This window comes from Carassius carassius, chromosome 24 (genome assembly GCF_963082965.1).
Source record: "Carassius carassius chromosome 24, fCarCar2.1, whole genome shotgun sequence".
NCBI classification, from domain to species: Eukaryota; Metazoa; Chordata; class Actinopteri; order Cypriniformes; family Cyprinidae; genus Carassius; species Carassius carassius.
Window position 1 is genome coordinate 28,652,428 of NC_081778.1, and position 23,389 is coordinate 28,675,816.

The following is a 23,389-nucleotide window of genomic DNA, read 5'->3' on the forward strand; positions in this document are numbered from 1 at the left end:
ACAAAACATATGACTTCAGAAGATTGTTTATATTGTACAGATAACATTTATTGGAATTTTTTATTTTTTTATTTTTGTCCTGTTTGAAGCTCAACAAGTGCCACTGTCTACATTTGTTGTAGTGAAGCAATTTGTGTGATCATTTCTCTTTTTATGTAAAACAGAATATTACAATTGGCTATTTATGAAATATCAATTTCAAACTACATGAGAATGAATAACTAATGACTTTCCCTTTAACTGTGCATCACTAGTCATTTTATCATCTGAGGCAGGAATACACCGACTGCCTGGAAAAGGGGTGAAATGGAAGTGGTCCAGACACAAATGACCCGTGAGAATTGAGTTTAGGCACCACAGAGCCAGTGATACCATTACCCAGAATGCATTATAGTTTTCTAGAGTCTCTGAGCTGAGATTTCAGGCAAAATAAATATGTGGAAGCGATGATAGGCTTATTTCATCCACCTTAATTCAGATAAACTGAATATATGATATGTGTTTGTGTTCCTTAAGAAAGCACCCATATATTTGTTCAGCACAGTGTTGTTAATAGCTCATTTTTCTGTCACTTTCTCTGTCCATCTGTTGGTTTCTGTAAAGATTCTCTTTATCTCCCATCACCTCTGCAGAGTTTTTTGCACTCAACTATATTTAGTTTATTTCAGTTTAAAACATTTGTACAGTTAAAGGGATAGCCAACCCAAAATGAAAATTGTCATAATTTACTAACCTCATGTCGTTCTAAACCTGTATGACCTTTTTTCTTCAGCAGAACACAAAAGAAGATATTTTGAAGAATGTTGGAACCGTTATTAAACCATTACATTTTTATACAAAGGATAATTAGTGACCATAATAATGCAGACTATTCAATATCTTCTTCATTTTACATCATAACATTACCTGGTTTTAAAGTTTCCAAAAAAAAAAAAACACTCTTTGGATGTCCTGTATGTAGATTTTGTTTTATATAAAACAATAGCAGTCTATGGTGTGTTTGTTGACTGAAATGATATTTTCTACACATTAGTTTCTGGTTAATTTGCACTGTAATTCACAGAGCACAAAATGAACATCATGCCAAAATATGGCATACAAAACCGCCAAAAAAAAATTTAAGTTTAATAAATCTATTGTACATTTTTATTGTTATGTTTATTTGTACAATGAAACAAATAGCTTTCAGATGCCAACGTTCTGTGACTGATATTAATTAATTAATGTTAAAGGAAATTATCTTTAATTTTTTACTTTAAAATGTAATGATTTCCAGCTTTTATCTGTGAAATAATATTCAATCTCTGAAACACTAGGCAAGATTAGTTTTAAAATAAAATAAAAATAGAAAACACAAATAATCAATATACAAAATAATGCAGTTCAGTAACTAGACTATGTACAAGAGGCACAACCAGTAAAAGTGATGCACCCATTAATGAAATTATAAAATGGTAAACAGTGACCACTGCAGCTATGCATGCTGTATGATAAATTAGTATTTGATTGCTTGATCTCTGCCCTTATACCAGTATCATGCTGGATTTCCGGCTGTGTTTGGAATTGCATACTAGCATACTGCAGCGTTTGACTCTAAAGTGATTCATCTGAAGGCATTTATGGCTAAAATACAATAAGGCCATAACTGAGAGCCCAGGAGCAAAGATGTTATCGTGCATGTAGTGTACTTCCAGGGCTGCATGCGCCTGCTGGGCCATTGAGATGAATGGAAAATACTCATGGAAGGCAGCTATTTTTATAGAATTCACTGAAATGGACCTCTAAGAAATATTTGAACACAAAATTAGGTAAAAATAGTAACATTTGAAAATTAAGGCAAGACACCACTGTGTAAAATATTTTTTTCATGCACTAGTCAATTTTTTGATTATTTTGCTTCCAAAACATCCAAAATGCACATTTAAGTGTTAATTTTATGTGATTTGTTCAATTGCCGGAATGTTACATATACCATATATAACATTTTATTTCTAAAAATATGATTTATTTCATTTATTTTTAGGTTGTCGACAGTATTTTCTAATTTATAGACTGATAAAATAGGATAAATGTTCTGTTTAAACCTAAAAATCTCAAAAACTTTAAACTTGGCTTTTAAATTTTGAATATTTCATAAAACCTGTAATGCAAAACAATTGTCGTAATGCACTGTGGTATGGTTTCAAATAAATAATAGCTTATACGGTATGTTAGTACTCCATTCCTTACACAGCCCACGTGTCTCCACTGTTGTGTTGTTGCTGACCTTGTTGATGCTTTTGATATAGAAAATAAAGCAGAACTCTGTTAACATTTAGAGATGTACAATACATGCATGTGTAGATCACACATAACAAATTGATGTAGTATGTCCATAATCACAAGACACCGAAAAGAAATGCGGTCAGATTGGCACAATGTGTAAACTACAGCAAATTAAGAGTCTTTGTTTGGGAGCACATGATGGTTAAAGGTGAAGTATGTAATAAATGTGACATTAAGAGAACCAAATGCTAAAATAAGCTGTATTACAGAAACCTACTATTGTAAATGTTGTCTTAAGATTTGAATTCCTAAGTGAAATTAACAAGTTTTAAAACCAGGAGCAGAAAGTCTTGAATTCATTAATTCATGGCATTAAATGTTGCATATGCTGCAGGAAAAATTATGTTCTACCTGAGTATTTTTGTCTTATATTTGTTATCTAAATATTGTTAAATCAAGATACATTTTCTTGAGATGCAAAATGAAGGTATGAAGTCTGGTTTTGTGACAAATTGAACAAAGTGAGGTTACGCTTAAAACAAGAACAGATATGTAACCGTGGGGTATAATGTTTTTTTTTCTTTGAATTGAGCTCACTGGTAGATATTTGTTCTAAACATTTTTATTAATTTATCAGAAGACAAGATTTCTTTTGTCATTTTGCATCTTAAGTAAATGTATCTTATTGATTTATGAATCTTTAGACATTTGCACTGGAAAATAAGACAAAAATATTTGGAAGAACATTATTATTATTATTTTATTTGTAAGTGTTTTGCAGTGTGATCAGTTGGTAGTCTGAAAAGAGTCCTAAAAAGTCTTAAATCGACCTTCATAAATCCTGAAGAAATCTTATAAATAGAATATGATTATGGGTTAGGATGATTCTGTAATACAAGCCAAGGTTTCCACTCTCCCCATTGGTCAGACAAACAGCAAGTCCCGCCCCCAAACTCATGCCATTGGTTGAGGCACTGTTGCTATGTCATGCAGGGATGCTCAAACAAACAGAGCCACGGTTTTTACATCTATTGGGAAAATCAACCTATACAATGTCTCTGCTTATTAGACTTGGTTGAGAAAAATGACACACTTCACCTTTAATGACCTTTAATTACAAGACCTTGACATCAGTATCCTCATATAGAAAGTCTAGTGTCTCTTCAGGATGAGTCATGAAGATCCATGAGCAATTTCCACTAATGCATAATCAGAGTATCCACTGTCCATTTACTCAGTCCATCTCTCTTAATATTTATTTATTTTATTTTTTATTTTTTTCTAATTGAAACACATGGACACAATCTTCCACCTACAGTGGATTAAAACATACCCATCAACAAACACCGGAAACATTCATACTGCACATCATGTGATTCAGTTTGTGATTTGTGTCCGTCCAAAACCCACCATTGATTTTCCTCCTTAAACAGCCTGCTTCCAGAAGCATGTCTTTTCCATGCAGGTTCCATCAGGGTTCTGTTACTCCAGGATGTCCAGATAGACGGGTGGGTTCTTGACGAGGGCCACGAGCCGGCTGTAGATTTCTTTGATGACAAGCCTCTGCTGTGGTTCTCTCTGCCAGCAGCCCTGCATGAGGAGATGCACTTCCTTCGGGCAGGTACGAGGCCGTTCAAGCTCTCGCCCCTGTGTGATGCACTCAATGGCCTGGAAAGAGGGCAAATATGTCATATTTACAGTCACATGAGTAGAAAAACATGGTATTGGTATTGGTAGTCGTAGTTTATTCTGCTTCTGTTTTATATAAAACACACACACATTGTAGATTGTACTGTATATATATATATATATATATATATATATACACACACACACACACACACACACACACACAGTGCCCTCCATAAGTATTGGAACAGTAAAGACAAAATTGTTTTCTCTGCTGTGGAGTCAAGACATTTGCAAATATGATTAAAAGATAAATATGCGACAAAACTACAGAATGTCACATTTTATTATTAGGTCTTTCGACACGTACATGTTTTACCAAATAAAAAGGACATCCCACTATTTGATGTGAGCATAAGTATTGGATTAGTTTAATTTAAGGCAGATTTCAAAGATTAAAAGCTGATATTTAGGGGAAGTCGTGGCCTAATGGTTAGAGAGTCGGACTCGCAATCGAAAGGTTGTGAGTTCGAGTCCCGGGCCGGCAGGAATTGTAGGTGGGGGGAGGGCATGTACAGTGCTCTCTCCACCCTCAATACCACGACTTAGGTGCCCTTGAGCAAGGCATCGAACCCCCAACTGCTCCCCGGAAGCTGCAGCATAAATGGCTGCCCACTGCTGTCTGTGTGTGTGTGTGTGTGTGTGTGTTCACTGCTCTGTGTGTGTGCACTTTGGATGGGTTAAATGCAGAGCACGAATTCTGAGTATGGGTCACCATACTTGGCTGAATGTCACTTTCACTTAGTTGGAGATCCCTTGCATGCAATCAGAGCAGTGAGTCTGCAACCCATAGACATCACAAGAATCTGAAATTAATGTTCAATCAGATTTAAATCTGCAGATTGATTTGGCCAACATAGGACTTTACATTTCTTTGCCCTGATAAAGTCTTGACTGAACTGGCAGGGTGTTTTGGGTCATTGTCCTGATCCATTATGAAGTGCTTTCAAATGAGTTTGGTGGCATTTTCTTGAATACTGGTAGCCAAGATGATTTTGTACTCTTCCAAATTCATTCTGCTACTGCCATCATACATTAAGTCATTATTAAGATGAATAGATCCTGTTGACCATGACACCATCTCCACCAAGCTTCACAAATGAGGTTGTATCCTTAGGATCATTTGCAGTTCCCTTTTTTTCTCCACACTCTTGCTTTCCAATCACTTAGATAAAGGTTCATCTTTGTCTTATTGGTCCATAAACTCAGTTCCAAAACTCTACTGGCTCACATTTGTGAAGAATCCCTTTCTATTTTTGGAGCTGATGTAATTCTGTGTCAAATTCTCCTGCAGACTTTAGATTGACAGAGCATCACCCCAGCTTTATGGAGGTTGTTGGTGATTTTACAGACATGTATTTTAGGGTTCATTTTCACAGCTTTTATGATTTGTCTGTCATCAACTACTGTTGTTTTTCTCAGCCGATCAGGTCGTCCTTGGTAGCTGATGTCGCCGGTAGTTTCCAAACTCTTGATTTCCCCATGCCCTTTGTTTTTCCTATAGTTCTAATTGACTTCCTCTTTTCTTTTAGCATCCAAATTGCGAGTCGGCTTCCTCGTCTGCATCCTGGTTCATGTGTGTCATCATTGAATGCAAGACTTAGAATGCAGAAGCAATGGATATAACTTAGGGGGAAAAAAACCATTAGAACCTATATATATAGATTAACCTAGTGTGGTTCTAATGTTTTTTTTTCTTCTAAGTTCTAAAAGTTCTAAACTTTAATGTATATTTTCATAGTACATGTATTTGATTTTATTAAATTTGATTCCTTATGATTTGACCCCTTTTACTCTATTTTCCACAAGCAGCAGTTGGCTGTAAAGAAGCACCCTCTTATCTTCAAGGCTATTCCTGGTTGCTATTTAAAACGCCAGTGACTTCAAACCCTTATAGCATTGTCTCTTAATCAAATGAGTGAAGAGAGTGTCAGCACCACACAACATCATTCAGAAATGGGCTTTCAATCACTGCAATAAACTAACAAAAATTCACATTGACCCCTTCTGAAAGTCTGGCACCCTTTCTCCTCGCAGATGGAAAGTTGTGAACGATCGGTCTCCGTCCCAAACAATTAGACTCTAGACAATTAGCTGTGTCCATCATGGCTCGAGAAGGATTAGGTTAACAAGGTTAAACAACGTCGGCCCAAGGCAAAGATGAGGTTTAATTGGATTAAAATCGAGTCGGCGGGAAGGTGATCTACCTCTCTGTTGAAAGAAGAGAGGCCTCTCCAGCGTAATAGTGCAGTTGTGGTCACACCAGAGTCCACTTTTTGGTGCCTAATCTGAAAGCACTGATACACTCTGGAACCGATTAAAATATATTGATCTTCTTGGTCATAAGTGCTTAAGAGCATGGTCTGTTCCAGTCCAAAATGCATGTTCACATCACAATGAAGGTTGGGAAGAGCTGTCTGTTTGACCAGCACTGATGCCATCAGACAGTCCAAATCACTTCTGCCATTGCAGGTAAACATTACAGGAATTGTTTGCTGTCAAATGAAAATTCATTTACTCTCTCTCTTGTTGTTCTAAACCTGTATTTTTTTTTCTTCACTCGAATACAAAAGGAGATATTTCGCAGAATGTTAAAAATTTAAAAAGGAAACAAACTCCACAAAAGCATCATAAAAGTCTCATTAAAGTAGTCTATATTAGATAGGAACACTGTAGTCTCATTCCTGAACAAATGACTTGCTCGAAAAAAGAATCATAAGTTGTGTCCAAATCGAAATGAACTTCTGTTACTGTGTGATTGCTTATATCAGTTACTAATTACTGACTAGCTGATCATGTGACAAACATCTAGGTAAAGATACCAATTCTAGGAGTACACTATCATCCAGACATTGAGGGCTGGTAAGACTTTTAAATGGCTGCATTTATTTGATCAAAAGCACATTAAAAACAGTAATATTGTATTATAAATTAAAATAACTGTTTTCTATGTGAAAACATTTTAAAATGCAGTTTATTCCTGGTCAAAGCTGAATTTGATTCATAGAAAGTTCAAAAGAACGGCATTTCATTGAAACTGAAATCACAATATACTGTCACTTTACTGACCGATTTAATGCATTGTTTCTAGATGAAAATAAAATAAAACTTTTGATTGGTAGTGTAATTTGATTGAAAAATTAAATATGTAAACTAGCATTGTTTACTATTTTTATTCTTAAAAATACAACAAAAAACATTAATGGGATCAGTTAACAACAATTGTACATTTTTATTTTTTTTCCCATTCATATACTGGAAATACTCGAGAGTATGTAAATGAAAGAATTGTAATTTTTAGTTTAAATTAGTTTGTTTCATGGTTGTATTGTTTTGAAAGCTGTCAATAAAAGAGTTCGACATTTTACTAGGCATGATTGTGCAGCCACACATGGTGTTCACTAACTTTGAACGTTAAATGTGGTACTTTACCTCACTGTTGGATAGCTGATACCAGGGTTGTTTGCCGTAGGTGAAGATTTCCCAAAGGACCACTCCAAAGCTCCAGATGTCGCTCTCCGTGGTGAACTTCCTGTACATGATGCTTTCTGGCGGCATCCACCGAATGGGCAGCATCGTCCTCCCACCTACCTGATGACGTGATCGAGAACAGATTACAATCTGTACATATACAAAATCACAAATGAGATCTTTTTAATGTCTCAAATATTTCTCCCAGACCTTATCGAGATAAAGAAGTGGAGAAGTCTCCAGTTTCTAAAGAGATCTGAACTGCATCTCAAATTGTGACCCAAGTCAGAGATCTCAATATGAACACAGACCAAATTATCAGCCACTTTTATTTACAATATATTTTTCCTAGTTTCAGGAGAAACATATGAGACGATGTTGAAATTGAAAGGAAGTGTTGTACCCTGTAGTAATCTGTGCTGTAAATGTCTCTCGACATCCCAAAGTCCCCGATCTTTACCACCAGCCCTTCTCCAACCAAACAGTTCCTGGTGGCCAGGTCTCTGTGGACAAAATGAAGGGAAGCGAGGTACACCATGCCCGAGGCGATCTGAGCTGCGATGTGGAGCATCTGAGGAAGAGTCAACTGACCCATCGGAGGAACCTTCATCTCATCCAGGATACTAGCATCTGGACCATGAGCCCTGTAAGAAAAACCATGCACACTATATAACAGCTTCTTAAAAACATAAACCTGAGAAAAGAGATGTGTTTATTATTTTTGCATTATGTGCATGTTATGTGAATATGCATTGTTTACCCAGATAGCCCACTAAACTTTTCTTGATGTTTAGCATACATTCAAAGCACACTACAATATTAAAAATAAAACCCCAGTAGGGTTTTATTTTTTATGATGTCATAGAAGAACCATTTCAGGTTCCCAAAAGAACCTTTCAGTGAACAGTTCTTAAAAGAACGTACTCGGTTTCTAATGTAACCTCGGTTCTCTCTAGTAGAGGGAACGAGTCCTGCGTCTTAGCTAAGACGCTACGGGAAAAGTCTCTTTTCACGATACACTGAAGCAAAAAATTATCCTTAATTTTGAATTATTGTAAAGCGCATTTGCAGCAGCACACAGCCATAGGCGAGACGGCTCGCTCGCTCATTGGCTGCTCTGCGGCAACTGCATAAGCCTATCGAGCGCAGGCTGATGCAATATCAGACCAATGAGGGCACTTCGCACCCTCCATGCCACTTCCCGCCGAAACGGGTGTGGCCTAGCCCTATAAAGGGAGCTCGAAAAGGCTGACTCACCTGATTTATTTCAGTGAATCGTACGCACGGCAGAGAATGCAGTACTCGTTCCCTCTTCTAGAGAGAACCGAGGTTACATTAGTAACTGAGTACGTTCTCTTACGAGAGTTCTCTCGTACTGCGTCTTAGCTAAGACCCTACGGGAACCAAATGTAAAACGCTGTGCGTGCTGAAATAACACACCAATAAACCTGGAAGCGACGCCCAGGATTTACAGTGCACAATCACCAGAGGGACTCACAGAGAGCCCTAGAACAGGAGAGGGAAACCCTCCGTCCCATATCTAGCAGCGTCCGTAGATGCAGCAACATGACATCACATATTCAAGGCAAGGCCTGACCAATGTGGGAATGTGGGTCTTACGCAATACTGCCCATATAACAGTCGGTAGCGCATCGCGCTTGCTATCTCAGAGTTCCAATCAGGACACTGATTCAACTATACCGACAACAGCTTTGCTTGCAGAGCGGGAACCTCTAGGTTATAGAACCTGATAAATGTAGACGGCCAGGCCCATCCTGCCGCCATACATATATCCTGTAAGGAAATCCCACTAGACCACGCCCACGATGAGGCGACGCCTCTTGTGGAGTGTGCTCTGACACCCAGTGGGCACTGAAGGCCCCTGGAAGTGTAAGCTAACGCTATAGCGTCAACTATCCATCTGGATAGGCTCTGTTTCGAAACAGCCATTCCCTTGGAACGTCCACTGAACGAGACAAACAGCTGCTCAGCCTGTCTGAAGACAGCAGAGCGAGACACATAAGCTCTTAAAACCCTAACGGGGCAAAGAAGACTTGAGTCTCCATCCTCTTCTGACACCGACAGGGCAGACAGGGAAATAACCTGAGCCCGAAAAGGTGTGTTGAGGGATTTCGGCACGTAACCGTGCCTAGGTTTGAGTATGACTCTTGAGTCATTATGCCCAAACTCCAAGCACGTCGGGCTCACCGAGAGCGCGTGCAGGTCACCCACACGCTTCACTGAAGCGAGAGCCAACAAGAACACTGCCTTGAATGACAGATGTTTGAGGCTAACCGTTCGGATAGGCTCGAAAGGGGAACCTTTCATGGCCTCCAAAACCGTCGAGAGGTCCCATACAGGGACTGACGGAGGTCTGGGAGGATTCAGCCTCCTAGCTCCTCTAAGGAAGTGGATGACCAAATCGTTCCTTCCTATTGACTGACCGAGCGTTGTCTCGGAAAACGCTGCGATAGCCGCCACGTAAACTTTGAGCGTGGAGGGGGCTCTGCCCTTATCCAACAGCTCCTGTAGGAAGGAGAGAACCTCCATCACCTCACAACTAAGGGGTGAACGTCCCCGAGCTGTGCACCTGCTGGAGAATACTGACCACTTCGAGGCATATATCCGTCGAGTCGACGGCGCTCTAGCCTGAGTGATAGTATTTAGCACTCCCACTGAGAGATCAGCGGGTAACTGTTGAGCACCCACACATGGAGGGACCACAACTCCGGTTGAGGGTGCCAAATCGAGCCCCTGGCCTGCGAGAGGAGGTCCCTCCTCAACGGCACTGGCCACGGGGCAGTGTCTGCTAACTGCATCAAATCTGGAAACCATGGTTGGTTCTTCCAAAGTGGTGCTACAAGCAGTACTGAGCAACTTGTTTCCCTCACCCGTTCTATCACCTGCGGAAGGAGGGAGACGGGGGGAAAAGCATAGAGCGGGCAGCACTGCCACCTTTGTGACAGGGCGCTTTCGTTCTTGGAAAAGAACGCGGGGCAGTGAGCGTTTTCGTGGGACGCGAAGAGGTCCACTTCCGCCCTGCCAAATCTCTCCCACAGCAGCTGGACTGTCTGTGGGTGTAGAGACCATTCGCCCATGGGAATGTTGTTTCTGGACAGTCTGTCTGGACCCAGATTCTGTAGCCCAGGCAGATGAACTGCTCTCAGCGAGCACAAGTTGCGCTGAGCCCGAACCAGGAGGCGTTCCGCCAACATGTACAGGTTTCGGGACCTGAGACCGCCCTGGCGATTTATGTAGGACACCACAGACATGTTGTCCGAACGGACTAAGACGTGGTGGCCCTTGATTCGGGGACAAAAGCGCGTCAGCGCGTTCTCCACTGCCAGCATTTCCAGACAGTTGATATGTTGGAGCTTTTCCCGTTCTGACCACAGGCCAAAGAACGGTCTGCCCTCGAGCAGCGCTCCCCATCTCAAAGTGGAGGCGTCCGTCGACACCACTTTCACTTTCGAGGAAGTCCCCAGGCTTACACCTGATTGGTACCAGTCGTTCTCTGTCCAGGGTTTCAAGGCTGTAACACAGCTCTGATTGACCTTGAGACGCAACTGACCGGATATCCACGCTCTGCGCGGTACTCGCGCTTTCAGCCAGAACTGCAAAGGGCGCATGCGGAGCAGGTCCAACTGAAGAACTGGTGATGCTGAGGCCATGAGACCTAGCATCTTCTGAAATTTTCTGAGCGAGAAGGTCGCACCGCAGCGGAGAGAGCTCGCTGCGCGCTGAATGCCCAACGCGCGCTGTGGCGACAGCCGCGCCGTCATGGAGCGTGCGTCCAAAGCTATACCCAGAAACAGTATCGTCTGACTGGGGTTCAGCGAACTCTTCGTCCAGTTGACACTGAGACCGAGTTTCTAGAGGTGATCGAGTAAAATGGCCCTGTGTTCCACGAGCTCTGATCGTGATTGAGCCAGAATCAGCCAGTCGTCCAAATAGTTCAGCACTCGCATGCCTCTGAGTCTGAGAGGAGCGTGCGCTGCGTCCATGCACCTCGTAAACGTACGAGGAGCCATGGACAAGCCGAACGGCAGGACTGTATACTGGTATGTCTGGCCCTCGAAGGCGAATCTCAAGTATCGCCTGTGACGTGACGCTATCTGTATTTGAAAATAAGCGTCCTTCAGATCTATCGACATGAACCAGTCTCCTCTGCGAATATGCGCAAGGAGTTTCCTGGTTGTAAGCATTTTGAAACTGCGTTTCGCCAATGCTTTGTTCAGCTGTCTTCGATCCAGTATGGGTCTGAAACCCCCGTCTTTCTTGGGCACTAGAAAGTATCTGCTGTACATTTACATATACATTTACATTTAATCATTTAGCAGACGCTTTTATCCAAAGCGACTTACAAATGAGAACAATAGAAGCAGTCAGGTCAACAAGAGAACAACAACAGTATACAAGTGCCATGACAAGTCTCAGTTAGTCTAGTATAGAACGCATAGGTAGGTTTTTTTTTATTAAAATACAAGAAAAGGAAAAGTGCTAGTGTTAGTTGGTTAAGTGCAGGTGAAAAAGATGAGTCTTTAGCTTTTTCTTGAAAATGAGTAAAGACTCAGCTGTACGAATTGAGATTGGGAGGTCATTCCACCAGCTGGGCACAGTCCAGGAAAAGGTCCGTGAGAGTGATTTTGAACTTCTTTGGGATGGTACCACAAGTGACGTGACATTCAGCCAAGTATGGTGACCCATACTCAGAATTTGTGCTCTGCGTTTAACCCATCCGAAATGCACACACACAGAGCAGTGAACACACACACACACACACTGTGAGCACACATCCGGAGCAGTGGGCAGCCATTTATGCTGCGGCGCCCGGGGAGCAGTTGGGGGTTCGATGCCTTGCTCAAGGGCACCTAAGTCGTGGTATTGAAGGTGGAGAGAGAACTGTACATGCACTCCCCCCACCCACAATTCCTGCCGGCCCGGGACTCGAACTCACAACCTTTCGATTGGGAGTCCAACTCTCTAACCATTAGGCCACGACTTCCCCTACAAGGCGTCGATCACTTGCAGAGCGCAAACTTCTGGAGGGCACATAAGATTTAACCAATGAGTTTAGGTAAGTTGGTGCCATGCCAGTGGTCGTCTTGTAGGCTAGCATCAGTACCTTGAATTTGATGCGAGCAGCTACTGGTAGCCAGTGTAACCTGATGAGGAGAGGAGTAACGTGAGCTTTTTTTGGCTCATTGAAGACAACCCTCGCTGCTGCATTCTGGATCAATTGCAGAGGCTTGACAGTACATGCAGGAAGGCCCGCCAGGAGAGCATTACAATAGTCCAGTCTGGAGAGAACAAGAGCTTGGACAAGAAGTTGGGTTGCTTGCTCTGACAGGAAGGGTCTAATCTTCCTAATGTTGTATAAGGCAAACCTGCAGGACCGGGTAGTTGTAGCAATGTGGTCCAGCCCCCCTTCGCTTTGAGCTTGAGATACAGGCTCCACAGCCCCTTTGCTCAACAGTTTTGATATTTCGGCTCGAAGCAGGTGTGCTACTAAAAAGCGCGGAGGGCGTCGAAAAAACTGTAGCGAGTAGCCTCTCTGTATAATGTCTAGCACCCAATCCGAAACCCCTGGAAGCGCTGACCATGCATCTGCATGAATGGCTAAGGGTTGGATGCGAAGCGCGCTCTGTTGGCTGGGCAACGGCAGCGCTTCGATGTGCTGTAACATGGGCGTTATGCCTGTGACATTTGAGGCGGGAAGCGCGCTGATCACAGCGGGCAGATCGCTCGTCCTCGACTCCGCCACGGTGCTTAACCGAGTGAGGGAGGGCTGAGCGGGTCCCGTGGGACTCGTGCTGTCTGTGAGTAATTGTGGGCTGTAAGCGTGCACATTTACTGCTTTTGACTCGCTGTCTGCCTGGGCAGAACGAATGTGCACGGGTTTCGTTTTTACAGAAACCACATGACGTGTGTGACATAGTGTTTGTGGGCACTGAGGAGTGGGTACGTTTACTATGTAGTGCGCGCGATCGACCTGAGTCGCTTTTATTGGCGTGAGCCCTGTGTGAAGGGCTGTGCTTATATGTGGAGATGGGCACTGAGCAGTGGGCACTGCACTACATTTATAGCACCATCGGCCATGGCCGGGACACCAGAAATTACACTCTTTTCGGGAAATATCTGGGTAGCCGTGATAACAGTTTTTGTGTGCAGGCAAGCAGGCAACTGTACAGGCTTGCGTGTTGCAGAAGACGCTGAAACAGCCACAATTCCTGGAACTGAAACAGCGGCGCGCTTGGGTGAGAGTTCGGCCGCAGCGGGACTCGTACACCGGTGCTTTCCTAGGAGTGCTAGGATGACTTCGGGGCTTCCGGCCTCACCATAATCCTCTGCCGTGGTCCCCGCGGCGTGGGCGACGGCCGGCAGAGCGAGAGTGGGGTCTCGAGCTGCGTTGCTGACGCCGTTGCGATGAAGCAGCAGGAGGCGGGGGGTGAGGCTGAGAGCTTTGCGGGGCCGGTCTAGCACGACTCGCTGCAGAACCGGAGAGCTTGCCATGTCTGAAAATGTCAGCCAGCGATGCCTCTCAGCCACCGTAGCGGAAGCCATAACTCGTCCCATGGCCTGTGCAGCGGACCTAGTAGCGCGAAGAAAGAGATCCGAAGCGCTCCTCAAATCCGCGAGACAGATAGCCTCAGGTCCCCTCTCGTCCAGCTTATGGAGGAGATCACCCTGGAATATCTGCAGCGTGGCCATGGTGTGTAGTGCAGACGCAGCCTGCCCAGCAGCAGAAAAGATCAGCGCAAGCAGAGATGACGTCATGCGGCAGGCTTTAGATGGCAACACCGCTTTCGTCCGCCGTCCAGCAGAGGGTCGTGAAAAGGTGCGTCGCTATCGCCTGTTCCACCAGTGGAAGTGACTGGTAGCCTCTGTTTTTAGCATCATCCAGTGTGGAGAATGCTGGTGAGACAGCCGAACGAGTTCGTGCTGAATATGGAGCATTCCAAGCCTTTGACACCTCTTCGTGAAGCTCAGGAAGAAATGGGGCGGGCTTTGAGTTTGGAGAAGTACGCTCATCCGGAAGAAAACTACCATCCAGCCGGGAACGAGAGGGGGGCACTGGTGCAGACCACTCGAGGCCGAGGCTCGTCGCGGCCAGCGTGAGCGCTCGCATCAGCTCCTTCTCGATGACAGCTCGTCTGCTGGGCTTCTGAGCAGAAAGCGCGAGATCCCCAAAGCTCGCCCAGCTTTCACTGCCCGAAGCTAGCAGAGAGCACTGAGATCGACTTCCTCGCAAGACGCGGCGGCAGACGCAGCCTGCCCAGCAGCAGAAAAGATCAGCGCAAGCAGAGATGACGTCATGCGGCAGGCTTTAGATGGCAACACCGCTCGATGTCAGCTCGTCTGCTGGGCTTCTGAGCAGAAAGCGCGAGATCCCCGAAGCTCGCCCAGCTTTCACTGCCCGAAGCTAGCAGAGAGCACTGAGATCGACTTCCTCGCAAGACGCGGCGGCAGACAGCGGGCGCTGACCATCGTGAAGCGATGCAGCTCGGTCGAGCTGGCGGTTCCGGAATCCGCTGGGAGCGGCGCTTTTTACGACGCTGCAGCGCAGCGGGGAATGCAGGCTCGGAGAAAAATGCCAAGCGAGTCCTCAAAGTCACCATTGGCAACAGCTCGCAGTGAGGGCAGCAGCCGTCAGCGACCGCGAGCGCTGCATGATCCTCACCCAGGCAGGAGACACAGATGACGTGAAGGTCTTCCTCGCTGAGTGGGGCTCTACACGAGCCGCAAGAAGGCATCTTTAAAAAGACGCAGCTCTTTTACGAGTGTGTGTCGCAGGGCGAACACACACACGAAGATACGAATGAAAAGGATATAGGCGCCGGAACGCGCAGCAGGAACGGCAGTGGAAGGCGGCGTTGGCCAGCGGCTTCAGGAATGGCTCGTCCCGCTGAGATGCTATCGGACGACGCTTGCTTCCTCTCGTGATCCAACGATGCGTGAGCTTCGCTGAAGAGATGAAAAATCAGGTGAGTCAGCCTTTTCGAACTCCCTTTATAGGGCTAGGCCACACCCGTTTCGGCGGGAAGTGGCATAGAGGGCGCGAAGTGCAAATGCGATTTACAATAATTCAAAATTAAGGATAATTTTTTGCTTCAGTGTATCGTGAAAAGAGACTTTTCCCTTAGCGTCTTAGCTAAGACGCAGTACGAGAGAACTCTCGTAAGAGAACCACTTTTCTTAGTGTGAATACATAGTAATAATGTGAAGAACCTTTTGTGGAATGTAAGGTTTCCATGAATGTTGAAGAATCTTTATGGAACCATTGATGCCAATGAAGAACCATTATTTTTAAGATTGTTTGTGGAATACTGTATCCCACAATGCAATCAATTTCATCCTTGATAGATTGCTGCAGTGAGCACCGTCACCACCACTAAGCTTCTCGACAACTCTTTTGATCTTTTCTTAAAATTTGCCACTCACTAGCAATGTGACAACAATGCAGCATGCTGCTTTTTATATATATTTTTTTCTCAAGAATATGATAGACAAGAAAAGGAAAGGTTAGTGCTACTATTAGTTGGTTAAGTGCTGCCGAAAAAGATGAGTCTTTAGTTTTTTTTTGAAAATGAGAAAAGACTCAGCTGTACGAATTGAGATTGGGAGGTCATTCCGCCAGCTGGGCACAGTCCAAGGAAAAGGTCAGGGAGAGTGATTTTGAACCTCTTTGGGATGGCACCACAAGGCGTCGTTCATTTGCAGAACGCAAACTTCCAAATGACAGCACAAGCGCCATTGGTCACCATTGCTTTGCGTGTCAGGCCTTAAAGGTCCCGTTCTTCGTGATCCCATGTTTTAAACTTTAGTTAGTGTGTAATGTTGTTGTTAGAGTATAAATAATATCTGTAAAATTCTAAAGCTCAAAGTTTAATGGCAAGTGAGATATTTTATTTAACAGAATTCACCTACAACGAACGACCCGTTTGGACTACATCCCTCTAGTTCCAGCAGTTATGACGTCACTAAAACCGTTTATGACTAACCTCCGCCACAGGAATACACAAAAAGGGGGCGTGGTCTTGGTGCGCTCTGACGGAGAAGAGGAAGAGCTGCGTTTGTGTTTGTCGCCATGTCGTCGAAACACTGTTATTATCACCTTTGTTTGGGCTTCCCAGCGACGCTGTACTTGGAGATTAATGGTTACAATTTATGTTTTACTCAGTTCCCAAAAATTATTATCCATATGTAAAACTATGTGCAGCACATTTTGCTGAGGACAGCTTCCTCAGTCTCAATCAGTTTAATGCCGGATTCGCACAAAGATTATTCTTCAAAGATGGAGCAGTTCCCTCTTTGTCTGGAGAAGGCGTTGTTTATGGACCACAACCAGTAAGTGTATTTTATTATTTAAGTTGGTGCGTTTAACAGTTTCTGTAACTTATTAAACAAAGGGCAACGCTGTTTAGCTTTGTTAACTAGATGTTATGGCTGTGCAAAAAAATCGAATGCCCCAGTAAAAACGCTCCTGTTTTCAAAACAAATCCTGTAACAGTTTTCAAAACAAATCCTGCCCACTTGCTTCTCAAAACTAGTCCAAAACTAGCCCAATTGCGTTTCCAAGAGGGCTGCGTGCGCTAAGCTGCTGTCGAATCACAACACAGGAACCGCTGGCACAATCAGAACTCGTTACGTATTTCTGAAGGAGGGACTTTATAGAACAAGGAAAACATCAGCCCGTTTTTATGACAGTGAAAACAGCGGTACACAGATAAGTGAATTGTGTGAAAAATACTGTGTTTTTTTACACGCGAAAGATGAACACATTGCACACTGTAAACACAACCAAAGCTTCAAAAAAGCACAAAAAAACGGTACCTTTAATGTGCAAATCTCCATTCATCCAAATGCCACCAATGCATGTGAAATCTCTGCCACTCTCTTGTCTTCTGAGGTTTCAAATGTGATCCCTATTAGTTTAGCAGGCAGGTGGTAGGATGGGGCAGCTGCAACTGAGACTGGAGCCACATCCATACACGTGAAAATGTGATTTCAACTCCCCCTTAAACATTCACATGTACCACTCCCAATCTGGCCCCAGCAACCACCTGGCAAACAGATTGGATCTTTAAACACCGAGACTCAGCTGTGCTGGACATATGGTCAGTCAGTCCCCCATCAGCCACCTCACACTTCAGTGAACTGAATTACATCTTAATTAAGACTAGAGCATCACAAGCTGGATCTCTAATTGGGCTCCATTGCAATTCTAATAGGTTTGGGATTTGAGTTTCAGATGTTAATGTGGATGTAGATGGAAATATGGTAAATGAAAGGCCTTGGATTTGATGCTACTTTTCATGTACAACCCGAATTCCGGAAAAGTTGGGACGTTTTTTAAATTTTAATAAAATAAAAAAACTAAAAGACTTTCAAATCACATGAGCCAATATTTTATTCACAATAGAACATAGATAACATAGCAAATGTTTAAACTGAGAAAGTTTACAATTTTATGCACAAAATGAGCTCATTTCAATTTTGATTTCTGCTACAGGTCTCAAAATAGTTGGGACGGGGCATGTTTACCATGGTGTAGCATCTCCTTTTCTTTTCAAAACAGTTTGAAGATGTCTGGGCATTGAGACTATGAGTTGCTGGAGTTTTGCTGTTGGAATTTGGTCCCATTCTTGCCTTATATAGATTTCCAGCTGCTGAAGAGTTTGTGGTCGTCTTTGACATATTTTTCGTTTAATGATGTGCCAAATGTTCTCTGTAGGTGAAAGATCTGGACTGCAGGCAGGCCAGGTTAGCACTCGGACTCTTCTACGACGAAGCCATGCTGTTGTTATAGCTGCAGTATGTGGTTTTGCATTGTCCTGCTGAAATAAACAAGGCCATCAAATAAACAAATAGACGTTGTTTGGAGGGAAGCATATGTTGCTCTAAAACCTTTATATACCTTTCAGCATTCACTGAGCCTTCCAAAACATGCAAGCTGCCCATACCGTATGCACTTATGCACCCCCATACCATCAGAGATGCTGGCTTTTGAACTGAACGCTGATAACATGCTGGAAGGTCTCCCTCCTCTTTGGCCCGGAGGACACGGCGTCCGTGATTTCCAACAAGAATGTCAAATTTGGACTCGTCTAACCATAAAACACTATTCCACTTTGAAATAGTCCATTTTAAATGAGCCTTGGCCCACAGGACACGACGGCGCTTCTGGACCATGTTCACATATGGCTTCCTTTTTGCATGATAGAGCTTTAGTTGGCATCTGCTGATGGCACGGCGGATTGTGTTTACCGACAGTGGTTTCTGAAAGTATTCCTGGGCCCATTTAGTAATGTCATTGACACAATCATGCCGATGAGTGATGCAGTGTCGTCTGAGAGCCTGAAGACCACGGGCATCCAATAAAGGTCTCCCGCCTTGTCCCTTACGCACAGAGATTTCTCCAGTTTCTCTGAATCTTTTGATGATGTTATGCACTGTAGATGATGAGATTTGCAAAGCCTTTGCAATTTGACGTTGAGGAACATTGTTTTTAAAGTTTTCCACAATTTTTTTACGCTGTCTTTCACAGATTGGAGAGCCTCTGCCCATCTTTACTTCTGAGAGACTCTGCTTCTCTAAGACAAAGCTTTTATAGCTAATCATGTTACAGACCTGATATCAATTAACTTAATTAATCACTAGATGTTCTCCCAGCTGAATCTTTTCAAAACTGCTTGCTTTTTTAGCCATTTGTTGCCCCCGTGCCAACTTTTTTGAGACCTGTAGCAGGCATTAAATTTTAAATGAGCTAATTAAGTGGATAAAAGTGTAAAATTTCTCAGTTTAAACATTTGCTACGTTATTAGTGTTCTATTGTGAATAAAATATTGGCTCATGTGATTTGAAATTCCTTTAGTTTTCATTTTATTAAAATTTAAAAAACGTCCCAACTTTTCCGGAATTCGGGTTGTACACTCTTAAAAATAAAGGTTCCAAAAGGGGGGTTTTCACAGAGATGCCACACATGAAACATTTTGGATTACCAAAAGAACCTTTCAGTGAACAGTTTGGTGTAAAGAACATTGTAATGATCTAAAAATCTAAAGAACTTTTTGTGCAATGAAAAGGCTCTATACTTAAAAAGTAACGGTTCTTTATTGGCATCCATGGATCCATGATGAACTTTTAACATCCATGGAATCTTTCCATTGCACAAAATTTACTTTATAGTGAAAAAAGGTTCTTAGATTATTAAAATAATCTTCAGACTAGGAAAAAAAAATTGCGTTAGGAACTGTTTACTGAAAGGTCCTTTGGTGAACCCAAAATATTGCTTTGCTGCAAACCCCCCCTGATGGAACCTTTATTTTTAAGAGTGGATGGATGTTAAAGGTTCTTCATGGATTCATAGATTCCAATAAATAACTTTTATTGTTAAGAGTGTAAGCCCAAAATAAAATGCAGAAAGTTGACATGCACGCAAGACTATTATCTATAGCAACAGGTTAGCGTTTGTTCTTTGCAATATCAAAAATGTAAAAAAACAAATTTGCATATTTGTTTGGTGTTTCCAAGGTTGTCTAAGAATGTATGAATCCCCAGGGAAGCTCTTCAGTTTCTGACCGCTGCACCACATTGCTGGTGCTGTAGTTAATTCACTGTGAGTGGCTGGTGGTTATTAGACTGACCTTAGAAAGCGGTTGAGGTCTCCGTGTCGCATGTACTCAAACACCATGGCCAGAGGTTCTCCGTCTGTACACACGCCGTAGAAGCGCACTATGTGTTCATGCTGTAGCACCGTGAGCAGCTCGGCCTCGCGCTGGAAGTCCTGCCGGGTGGACTCGTCGGTGACTTTCAAGGTCTGCACATAAAGAAGTCAGATATTAAAATGCATTGTGCATACAATGTTCAAAAATTTGGACACTTTTAAAGAAATTTAACACAGGTAATAGATTTTGGGAGATAAACAAGCTACTGACTGTTATTCAAATTTGAATAACAGGCAAATTTTCTGTTGTCATTTTAATTTGATAAATTACATTTTGTTATGTGCTTTTGTCCTTTTAGTATTTTTTTTTCCATTTGTATAGCTTTAATTTGTATTTCACTTTTAGTAATTTTAAACTATTTTAATATATTTAAGATTTTTTTTAAATGAAAGTTATCTACTATTTATATTTCACTGTATTTCATTTTTAAAACAATGTATTTTCTTTGCTAATGTAATAACTATGTTATGTACATGACTGTATGTATTCTAGCTGTATTTCTAGCTATTGATGCTATTTAAAAAAAAATTTGGTGTAAAATAACAGAAAAAAAGAGGTCAAAATTCAATAAAAACATGATTTTTTTTTTTCTAGCACATAAAAAGACTTTACACGATGTTGAACTACAAGAATGCCCTGATAGCGTATGGCATGATCATACCTTGATAGCAACCAGCATCTTGTCAGTATCAGGACAGAGGTTGGCACATTCTGCCAGGTAAACTTTGCCAAAAGCTCCTTCACCCAATTCCCACTTCAAAACAATGTCTTTTCTTTTAATGTGCTGGACACCTGCAAAATCACTTTGATTTAGTACAAACTGAATCCAGAGTCTGATATTATGGGATTGTGAGACACTCACACATGTCTTTATCTTTGATGATGCCACAGAAGTACTGTGGGTTCTCTACAAAACTGGACAAACCAGAGTCCAGCGTGCTATCATCTGAAGACGGAGGACTTGCACCAAAGTTCATGAAGCGAAGCGATATGGCCAAATCATCCTCAGTGCCGAGAACAGATGAACCTGTGGGCACACAGACAGAGAGTGGCTCCCAAGCAGCTCCGGTTCTGCGTATTCTTTTCCTTTCTTCACATCTATATCCTCAGCCCATGTTAAGTTAATTAACTTATTGGCAATCACTGAGTCATCTGAAGTGCTCTACACAATTTCCTCTCTATAGTTTGACAACATAGTAGACATCACATTCTCTCTTATTTCCTTGTATACTCTCAGCCACTCATGTTTAACCCTTTCACAGCTGTTTACTGTTAAAGTTGGACACTGGTTTAATTCGGGGTTTTCAAACCTGTCCTGGAGGACCCCAGCACTGAACATTTTGTATGCCTTCCTTATCAGACACACTCAGTTCAAGTCTAGCGGTCTCTATAATGAGCTGATGAGTTGAATCAAGTGTGTTAGATCAGGGAGGGTCTTAAACAGTGGTTTCAGACTGGGACCGAAGAGAGTGTGGAAAAGTTTAAAGAATATATATATATATATATATATATATATATATATATATATATATATATATATATATAAATAAACCAAAATCAATTTGACATTAAACATCAAAATAATTGTAATAGTAATTAGATGTATAAATAAATAAATATTGCATCAGTCAGTATACTATAGTGAGTAGAAAAAATATCTGCATATTAATATTATTAATTTTTCACAGTATATATTGGGAGTTTACACATGAAACTATTGCACAAAGATGATCATATCTGGTGGTGCATGGCAACTTCAAGACTGAAATCCCCTGGTTTGAAAAACAACTTTCCTCAACGAGCAGCGAGATTTGAGGTATCATGTGGCGCAAATGATTTCATAGTGTTATTTAATGCTTGAGGCTAGGAGTTTGTTCAAATCGGGAAGTGTGAGAAGTAGTACTACTGGCGCTTGCCTTGATACATGTTGAAAATTCACAAGATGCACATACAAAACAGCATCTAAACAGATATCTGGCAGAATGTTTACTTGATCCGAAGCAAATCACTCTGGTTTTTAGAAAGCAGAATTAGACGCAAAAGCTTCTCCTTCAAATCACAAAACCCACTCAAGCTATAACCGCAGAGACCCCAGACTGGGCAGAGAAGAGCAACGCAGGGGATAGAGGGCGAGAGGGGAGGGAGGCAATCAGGTCCACTTAGGCACTTTGTGAGCGGAGCGAGTGGACCTGAAAAGCCTGGCTCCATCACTCTTCTTTAATGGCTCGCTCGCGGCTGGGGCTCCCAATGCTATTTACTTTGCATGCTGTAATTAAGACTTGGCTGCACTTTGCCGAGCTGTTAGGCTGACACTGTACAAAGTTACAGCTTAAAAGAAACTGTATTTCGCTGCCTTTTGTGCTTTACTTAAAAGCAACACAATGCCTCCTGTGGAACTCATTCAGATTCCAAAATAATATTGGAGAAAGTCATTTTGTCATTTGCCATGATTGTGCTGTCTCTGGCTTTCATTTAACACTAACTACTTCTGCTGTTGTGTTAGCTGCACCTGGTTTGTTTCTGTGATGCATTTGTTTGAGATAGTTCTCTTTCCCATTAAAGACCTCTTCAAGACCAAAACATCTTCATCTGAGACCTAAGTAAACTGATTTAGTCTTCTGGTTAAGCGAAAATACAATTGATTTAGTCTTCAGATTAAATGCAAATTGATCTGGATTTTAAAGGCTTCAAAGTAAGATTTTATATTGTTATTATTGTCAAATAATAAGAAATGAAGTCATCTCAGTAGTCTAGAAAAAGCAGTTTTATCCTACAAATGGTGGCTGCTATGTTTAGATCACATGACTATGACTATGGTATCAGCCTGTAATACATAAAAACTTCAAATAAAATAAATAAAAACTAAAAATAAAATATTAATCACAACTCATTTTGTATTTTTGAGGGAAACAGGATATTCAATGCAGGATATAAAAATGCATGTTTTTAAATTATATTTGGCATTTCCCAAATATAAATATATAAATAAAAAATTGCAAATAAAGCTGTCGAGTGAAACTGACTTTCCTTGAAAGGGACTTTGATAATACATAGAAAGTCAACATAAAGTAATTTTGCATTCGTAATCTGGTGCATTTCCGAGCTGAACAGGATGTTTAATGAGGAAAAAAATGTAGGGTGAGGCTTGATTGTATCCATTGAGAATTAATTTGATTGTAAAAAGTGGATGTTACATGCCAAAATGGATAGTTGGGTGGGTTTTGTAACATCAGCCA

At 42.1% G+C, this 23,389-nt stretch overlaps 1 protein-coding gene and 1 long non-coding RNA gene across 3 annotated transcripts in view; one reads left to right on the forward strand and one right to left on the reverse strand.

Moving 5' to 3' along the window:
* Positions 1-3,006: 3,006 nt before the first annotated feature.
* LOC132103382 (high affinity nerve growth factor receptor-like) overlaps positions 3,007-23,389 on the reverse strand; it is a 35,438-nt gene continuing 15,055 nt past the window's right edge. Inside the window, exons 12-17 of the mRNA XM_059508448.1 lie at positions 21,016-21,180; positions 20,815-20,945; positions 20,073-20,245; positions 7,829-8,069; positions 7,387-7,545; positions 3,007-3,933 (exon numbers count right to left, since the gene is read on the reverse strand). Of these exons, the coding sequence (XP_059364431.1) occupies positions 3,748-3,933; positions 7,387-7,545; positions 7,829-8,069; positions 20,073-20,245; positions 20,815-20,945; positions 21,016-21,180 (1,055 nt within the window). The 3' untranslated portion in view covers positions 3,007-3,747. The remainder of the gene's footprint in view (positions 3,934-7,386; positions 7,546-7,828; positions 8,070-20,072; positions 20,246-20,814; positions 20,946-21,015; positions 21,181-23,389) is intronic.
* LOC132103383 (uncharacterized) lies at positions 5,769-21,291 on the forward strand. 2 transcript variants are annotated; one of them, XR_009423366.1, is made up of 4 exons: positions 5,769-6,426; positions 7,427-7,577; positions 7,872-8,071; positions 21,045-21,291. It is a non-coding gene; the product is annotated as an uncharacterized LOC132103383 (long non-coding RNA). The 2 variants fall into 2 exon arrangements; XR_009423365.1 differs by lacking the exon at positions 21,045-21,291 and having other exon boundaries at positions 7,872-8,160.